At 45.7% G+C, this 7,437-nt stretch overlaps 1 protein-coding gene across 1 annotated transcript; it reads right to left on the reverse strand.

The window, feature by feature from the left end:
* Nucleotides 1–1,555: 1,555 nt before the first annotated feature.
* On the reverse strand, nucleotides 1,556–7,415 carry LOC116378402 (voltage-dependent T-type calcium channel subunit alpha-1I-like). Its single transcript, XM_031840274.1, has 3 exons — nucleotides 5,606–7,415; nucleotides 4,823–4,944; nucleotides 1,556–2,859 (listed from the first exon to the last, which is right to left on the reverse strand). Exons 1-3 carry the CDS (start codon nucleotides 5,658–5,660, stop codon nucleotides 2,296–2,298), a joined length of 741 nt encoding a protein of 246 aa, XP_031696134.1. The 5' UTR covers nucleotides 5,661–7,415; the 3' UTR covers nucleotides 1,556–2,295.
* Nucleotides 7,416–7,437: the final 22 nt, after the last annotated feature.

Below are 7,437 nucleotides of genomic sequence, written 5' to 3' on the forward strand. Positions count from 1 at the left end.
CACTAGAGAGAATGCAGCTTTAACACATGAAGCTTTGGATTCACTCGTCAGCACCGGAGGTTGCCGCCTGGTGATAAACCAGGAAGGCAGGCGAGAGTAAAGACACTCTATTTACCCTGTTTTTCTCCCACTCATCTAAATGTTTTGTTCACAAATCACCACGATCCTGCTGGAGTCATTCCATAGTGAGCTGAACAATGATGTTCTGGCTTTGGCTTATTCCAGATGTTGCACTTTCGTTTGACGTTGGCCTCTTTCGCCAAACTTGAGTGGATGTTTTTTTTCCATTCTGCCGGTCTAATCTTCATCATCTGCTCAATGCAGCAGAGACAAAGGGAGGAGGAAATGTACGTTCTGACAGTGCATAGCTTCTTTGACGGACTCTGGACTTCCTCATATGAGCCGTAGAATAAAACGTCTCCACAGGGAGCCTGAATCATCTCCACAAACTCTGCACATTGAATGAGTTATTTGCAAAGAGATGCTTCGACTTCGCACTTCTTCATGAGAAAGCTGTGTCTGTAAGTCTAAACAGTATCAATGCTTCTGATCACTTCTGATCGGTTGTTCTAAACTCTGTGTGCTCTCAGCTTGTTTCTGTTATTTGTCCCTGAGACGAGGAATAAATAAGGCTGAAGTGCATCATCGCACGTCAAAACAATTCAAACACGACGACGAGGAGCGCACAGGTACTTGTACACAAAGTACTGCATCGCTCTTAAGTGTGTTACTGCTTGTATTTTATCTTCTGTGTACTTGTTTTCTTTCAGTCATCGTGTTTGTCGTGACTCTGGTTTAGTATTCTTTGGAAAAAAACGTCTAAATCTCAATATGAATGTGCATTAAGAAACACAGCCGAACACTTTCATTCTGACAAAGCCTTTTGCTGGCTAATCAGAGTAGCGATTTAGAATACGGTGCGTGTAGAAAAACTGCTCTCTCTGGTTAAAAATACCATGAGGCTGACAGACAATGAGCTATAAGCACAATGAGACTGTGGCGGAGCCCGCCACCCACTCACCCTGTGTAACCCTGTTCCCTCCTCTCCCTCCCACTCATTCAGTGTCTTTCTCTCAGATGGATGACACAACATCCATTTTCTTTGGTCTGAACCAAAGCACAAAAGATGACTGAGGCTCAGGAGGTTCACACTGCAGCTTTAAACAAATCAGGGTTCAATAGAGACTCCAGTCCAGATAACTTTAGCTGACAGGGAGGACACACGTTACGCTCGCTGGGCTGATTATAGTTATTACAAGTGATGAGACAAAGTGGGTCTGAGTCTATTTGTGTCTGGGTCAGAAGGGTCGCTGTTAGGGAGACTGTGCTTCCAAGCTGTAAACACAGTACTGACATATTAGTACATTAGAAAGTTATATTAATGACATATAAATATGCAAATATGTCAACAAATTATTGTCCGTTCAAACATCCACACAAAGACTGTGTTCTCGCTGGCTTTCGGCTGTCTGATGATCAGTCACCTGACCAAACACATCAGAGCTAACACACCTTCACTCACTCACTAACACACCTTCACTCACTAACACACCTTCACTCACTCACTAACACACCTTCACTCACTCACACACCTTCACTCACTCAGCCACTGGTTGATTCACCTGCTGCAGCGATCTCTCGGTCACTTTCCTTCCACCGTACCAACGGCTCACTTCTTCTTTCTCCCCTCGTGCTGTTCTCAAATCTAAATTGAGATTTGTTCTATTGTTCCCTCTTCTCCATTTCCCGATATCTCCACCTCTCTTTTATTTCTGCCTTTGTTTGTTTGTTTGTTGACTTGTTTCTTTCTTTCTGCCTCAGTCAGCGTACTTCTGAAAATACCCGCTCTCACCTGCAGGTGCTGTAATGTTTCAGGCGAGCGTGATTATGGATGTCGCTTGTACCGACTTGTTGTTTGAGATGCAGCCAATCAGGGAGCTGAATGATGAGAGCCAGCACAGTCAATATCTTTGCGTGTGTGTGTGTGTGTGTGTGTGTGGGGCCTCTGCTCACTTTTATGTGTGATTTTTGTATGTATTCTATTTGCATCACATGTGTAAAAGTCATCAACAGCAGAAGTAGAGCAGCAGCATCATGAATAAGAATAACCCAAGAGGCTGTGCAGTCCCACAGAGCACCAGCTCTTTACATGAAGTTAACGAAGTCTTGAAATAACCAGGAACAACTACGCTTGTGTATAATTCAGTTTTCCATCACCACAGATTCCACAGGAACAATTCGGAAAAATAATGTTTTATTCTTATCTCCCACTTTTTTTCACGGCACAAACTTCTCTTAACCTGTTGAACGCCGCTTCCTTAAAAGAGGAGGTGAGGCTGCATCAGCAGTAATGTGTGGAAGTCCACTCACCTGAGCAGGAGAGTAGAGCCGACATCGGTGGTGGGTGTGTTCATCGTGAGCCGCTCCGCCTCCTCTTCCTCCACCACCTCCTCCTCTTCCTCCACCTCTTCCTCCTCCTCCTCCTCCTCCTCCTCCTCCATCTCGTAGCGGCGCTATCACCCCGCCACTCGGACCCCCAGTCGTCCCCGCCGTAATGGCACCGGACGCTGCTCCGCTCGTGCCGGACCCGCTCGCGATGGCGCCGATGCCCCCCATCATGCAGCAGAGGCCTCCCTGAGCCAGCTCCAGCTCGATCTCGGCGTCCATCTCGGCGTCCTCCTGCGCCTCCTTGTTGGAGTCGTCCAGGTGCTTCATGAGCACGGCGACCACCACGTTGATCAGGACGAACTGAGCCGTGAGCACGAAGGACACAAAGTACATGGGGGAGATGAACTGTAGTCCGGCGTGGCAGCCGTAATCGGTGGCCGCATGACCCGGCGGGCACTCCCTCAGGGTGTCCTGGTGGGTGGTGGGAGAGTTCATGGGGGAGACAGGGCATGGTGGGTGGACAAAAGGGAAGAAAAGTATGATTTTAGAGAGAGTTAGGTGAAGAAACGTTTAACGGGTGGACGCACAGTCTTCTGTCTACCTTTGTTTGAGCATTGATACTTTATCTGCAGGTTACTGCCATTTTTGTGACAGGAAACATGTGACAGGAATGAGGCATCACACACGCATGGATGGATTACTGCATGATTCTAAAGGGCAAGGGGCCTAAAGTGTCAGGGGTCACTTCAAGAGACACGTACCAGCTAGGAAGAGAAACGTAAAACAACTACAAAGAAATGCTAAACAGCTGCAAAGAGACGCAAAGACACCACAAAGAGTCGACTCAAAACAACCAATAACAGAAGCAACGACTTCTTCTAATTGGTTGTTTGTTCCCTTTTGGTCACCACACACTCTGACTCGTCTTGGTAGGAAATGTACAGGTTTTTCTTAAAACACGCTCTGTTATATTCAGCTAGCGCAATACCAGAACCCTGCAACAGAAGCAGCGAAAAGGAATTCAGCCGTCATTTCTGTTGTTATTCACACTTGTACTTGTCCAACTGGGACGTTCAGAGGTCCTCTATGAAAAAGGCTCATTACATAAAATAAGAGTAGAAGACAGTAAAACCTCCCATTGATTTTACAATGAATGAATCTTATTGTTTCCAAACTACTAAACGATTCTAACGAAGCGATGATTACGACTCACTCCATTCAGAGAACAAGTACAAGTTTCCCTTTGTAGGAATCTGAATGTTATTTTAGGACTGTGATGAGTGAAGCCTTTATGTTCAATGAAAGAGGCCGTGGAAGCGATCAGGAGCGCTGTCAAACTCTCACAATCCTGCTCGTTGAAAACGTGGTGACACGTTTCTCAGTCAGTCACTTTCTCTGAGCGCCTAATCAGCGCTGATTAACTCTCTCACGCATATGAGCTGTGGTAGCAATTTAGGAGCTCAAAGGTGCTCGGGCGTGATTACAGCGCGAGACTTGATTGAGGTGATGGATGAGTGAATGAGGGGCGATCGCATTTTGAATTCTTTACTCGTCCTTGGAAGTTTTTTGTTGATGTGCACATTTACTTTTTTTCACAGCATCTGTCGCTCAAGGACGCGCTCATCAATCCTCTACGATCCTCCGCTGCTGGGATCTGAACTAAAGACCTTTAATTATCGCTCTGCTTCTGCCTGCACTGAGATTGGTGTCAAATAGGTTTGAGCAGCTTAAAAAATTGAAAAATATATGCTTTTACAAATAACTGCCCCCCCTCCCTTTCTGATTGACCCTCATCTAAGAACATTCGTGTTTCTCTACAGCAGGAGATGAGGTGACGGTGAGGAGACTGAAAACCAATTAAGCCTTATTCACACCAAACTTCAGCCCTGAGTTCCAGTCAGATCTATGGAACTTTCAGGGAGCCCGTTGGGGAGCTATGACAGCTCAACACACGGTTTGAGGGGTTAACCTGTCTGAGGGTGCAGCAATAGGACCTTTACAGTATGTTTGGCATGTGAAACACGGAAACAGGCTGTTTTGCGAAGATGTGTGCCAACGACAAACACCCCTGACCCCTCTTTGCTTTTCCTTCTTTGTTTTATTTCTGGAAATCAACGCACAAAGAACTTGGAGCGCGTTCATCATGGCATCATCCATTTTGCAAACAAAAAAAATCCCGTCTCTACCGTGGGTATTAATGCATTTCCTTTGTCACTTCTCACGTGTGTTTTGGCGGCAAATGGAGACGCAGCCTGGTCTCACATCTTCATGCAATAAAGAGCGAGTAGGTCCGCTCATCGTTGTCGGGCTGGGTGGTGGACGGGTCAAACAAACAGGACTTGTACTCAGGGGACGTGTAGGAACCAAAAGTTGACTGATTTCTACTAATGCGACGTCACTGACTCACACAACAGTGAGCAGTAAACTGAAGTACCTTCATGATGCCATTCCAGTTGTCGCCGGTGGAAACCTGGAAGAGTGTGAGGAAGGCCATTCCAAAGTTCTCAAAGGTGGCATGTCGGCTCATCCCTTCACAGGGGTAGTCAGCGTTACACACTAAGAGAAGACACGACGGCAGAGGGAGAAGAGGAGGGAAAGAGAGTCAACCTTTGGTAGTGTCGGAAATTATGTGAAGGTTTTCTGAAAAATCACAACTGTGAATTAGTTTCTTTGGTGTTTGTATCTGTTCATCAATTAGAGATGAGCCAAAATTCACATAGAAGAACAAAGGACGGCACACACTGCTGAGCCTTTAGTAGTGCAAATATTACGTGTGCATCAGAGTCAAAATGGACAAAAGTCATATTGTCCATTTGTCATTGGATGGTAGGTTGAAGAGGATTTTTGGAAGCTGTCATCCAGTCAGGTTCAGGATGTTAGGAATGAAAACAAACGTAAATCAAGTGCTTTACTGAACACAGCTATTTTAATTCTTTGGTTGATTGATTGTAATTTCACGTTGGCTGATTTTGACTTTAGGTCATGTTCACAGCATAGACTTGGATAGACTGTTCTTAAGCTCCATTGCATCTTGTTTGCCTCGTAGCAGCTTTTGTCCAGGACGTCTGATCTAAAGAAATCTCGAGACATGATTGGAAATCTTGTGAAGAAGGTTAGCCATGAAGAACCCTACGCAGACCTTATCGCTCTTCATACGACGTCAACTATCCTTGCTGATGACCACGTGGATTGCATACCAATAGATCATGTGACTTACCCAGCTCTCCAAACAGCTCCACTCCCAAAGCCGCGTAGATGAAGAACAGCAACATGAAGAGCAGACCGAGGTTTCCCACCTGTCACACACAAACACACATCAGTGGAAGCAACTCCTTGTTATTGGCTGTAAGTTATACGTTTCTGCTGAGCAGGTGTTCTTCTACAGGTAGGTAATGTGGGTGTGTAGTTACTGATTCAGTGGTTAAATCATTCCTGCATCTTTACCCTCTGTCAGCGTATTAACAAGATGTTAATATAATGTATTAATAGCTGAGAAAAGGCAGGTTTCATTGAGGATGTTACACATGACACCAGCTGCAGAAGAGCTGCAGCTCTCCAATAAATATGAACACAGGCTGATCTGGAGTTGGATGCTCATGCATTTTTAATGCGCTGGGTTTTCAATGTTTGTTTTTGTGGGCTTAAAGGTCATGAAACTAAACAGGCACACTCCGGATCCTGCAGACATTTCATCGAATCAGAAATAGTTGCAGAACTGGAGGTTAACACACAAACACGCAACATAAGCAACACCAACAAAAAGCCCCCCCCCCCCCCCCCCGAATCGAGGAAAATCACTCCATTACACGGTTTGGGGAAGAAAAAAAAAAGACTAGCCGACTTCTTAACAGCCATGAATCCATCCGTGTAAAGGAAACGTTCTCCCAGAGAGGGATACGTACGCAATGCAAACGTGTAAATGACTCCCTGGGGTGCGACAGCAGGCACTGAGCAGAATGCCATTAGCTAAGTCACCTCACAGGGAAGGCAATCAGGTGCTTGTGTACACACGCCTGTAGAATTCTATTATATAAGCAAATAAACAGGCTGGATCAGCACCGAATAAGACATATAGTGTGTATTGGAGGAGAGGGTGGCACGGGGGAGAAAGAGAAGACATAATGAAGGACGGGTGGAGTTGGGAACCGTGGAGAGGCGAAGCAAAGCCCGGGGAAATGCTTTCTTTTCTCTCCCCAGTTGTGCGTGTCGATGTTTCCTGGCGGATATTAAAAGCGACGAGTTGGCCCGAGGCGGCTTGTAGTTTGTAATGTAAGCCCATCTGATGTCTTTAGATCCCTCCAGCAGAGAGGGGAAGCTCACCACGGGGAGACGGATGCTGTGGTGTGAGGAACAGATTGCTGGATGCTGTGGGACCATTAGAGCTGGCAACCAGGCAGCAGAAGCTCGAGAGAAACGCAGTTACAGCGGACTTCGGTTGTTAAACCTTCTGCTTTCCATAGAGAGGATAAAACCCTGCACTGATCCTCCAACTTTTAAGTCTGTTTGCTGAATAACTACATTTCTGTGTTGAGATTAATGAAGCCATGAGTCAGCTATCTGCGTCACGGTCAGATGTATTTTTCTGTTTTCACGCCGACACACTGAGGGTCATCACACACCCACCACAAACTCCTGAGAAAGAACAATATCCAACGGCAACATCTGTGGTGAAAGAGGATCCTCCGACTGTGTTTCACCAACAACCGATTCAAGGAAAGACAATAAATACAATACGCAGAAAGGTTCCAGGGACCAGGTAAACATCTTTACACAGTTTTAAAGTTTCTTATAATGCATAATAAATATAAGTACAAAGCAAAGCCATTCAGAGGCAGCTTCTCACTGGACGTACTCACAGTCCACTGAAGTAATTATTTACAATTCATAGTGGATCTTATTTCCAAAAACGGGAACACAGTACAGGTATACGAGTCTCTTTTCTACAGTAAAAAGGTAACAATCAGGCGGCAACCTCCGGTTCTAGCTAGTGAAGCCAATGCAGAAGTGTTAAAGCTGCATTCTCTCTAGTGTCCACCAGGGGGCGACTCC

The sequence above is a fragment of the Anarrhichthys ocellatus genome, unplaced genomic scaffold, assembly GCF_004355925.1.
Source record: "Anarrhichthys ocellatus isolate YVR2014 unplaced genomic scaffold, GSC_Weel_1.0 scaffold2533, whole genome shotgun sequence".
Classification (NCBI taxonomy): Eukaryota; Metazoa; Chordata; class Actinopteri; order Perciformes; family Anarhichadidae; genus Anarrhichthys; species Anarrhichthys ocellatus.

Bases quoted from the DNA above. Each gene is read 5' to 3' on its own strand.
- LOC116378402 (XM_031840274.1), bottom strand. From the start codon at position 5,660: ATGTTGCTGTTCTTCATCTACGCGGCTTTGGGAGTGGAGCTGTTTGGA. The intron at 4,945-5,605 runs GTAAGTCACATG...GTCTTCTCTTAG, and splicing joins GGAGCTGTTTGGAGAGCTGG to TGTGTAACGCTGACTACCCC. The intron at 2,860-4,822 runs GTACTTCAGTTT...ACCACCCACCAG, and splicing joins ACTGGAATGGCATCATGAAG to GACACCCTGAGGGAGTGCCC.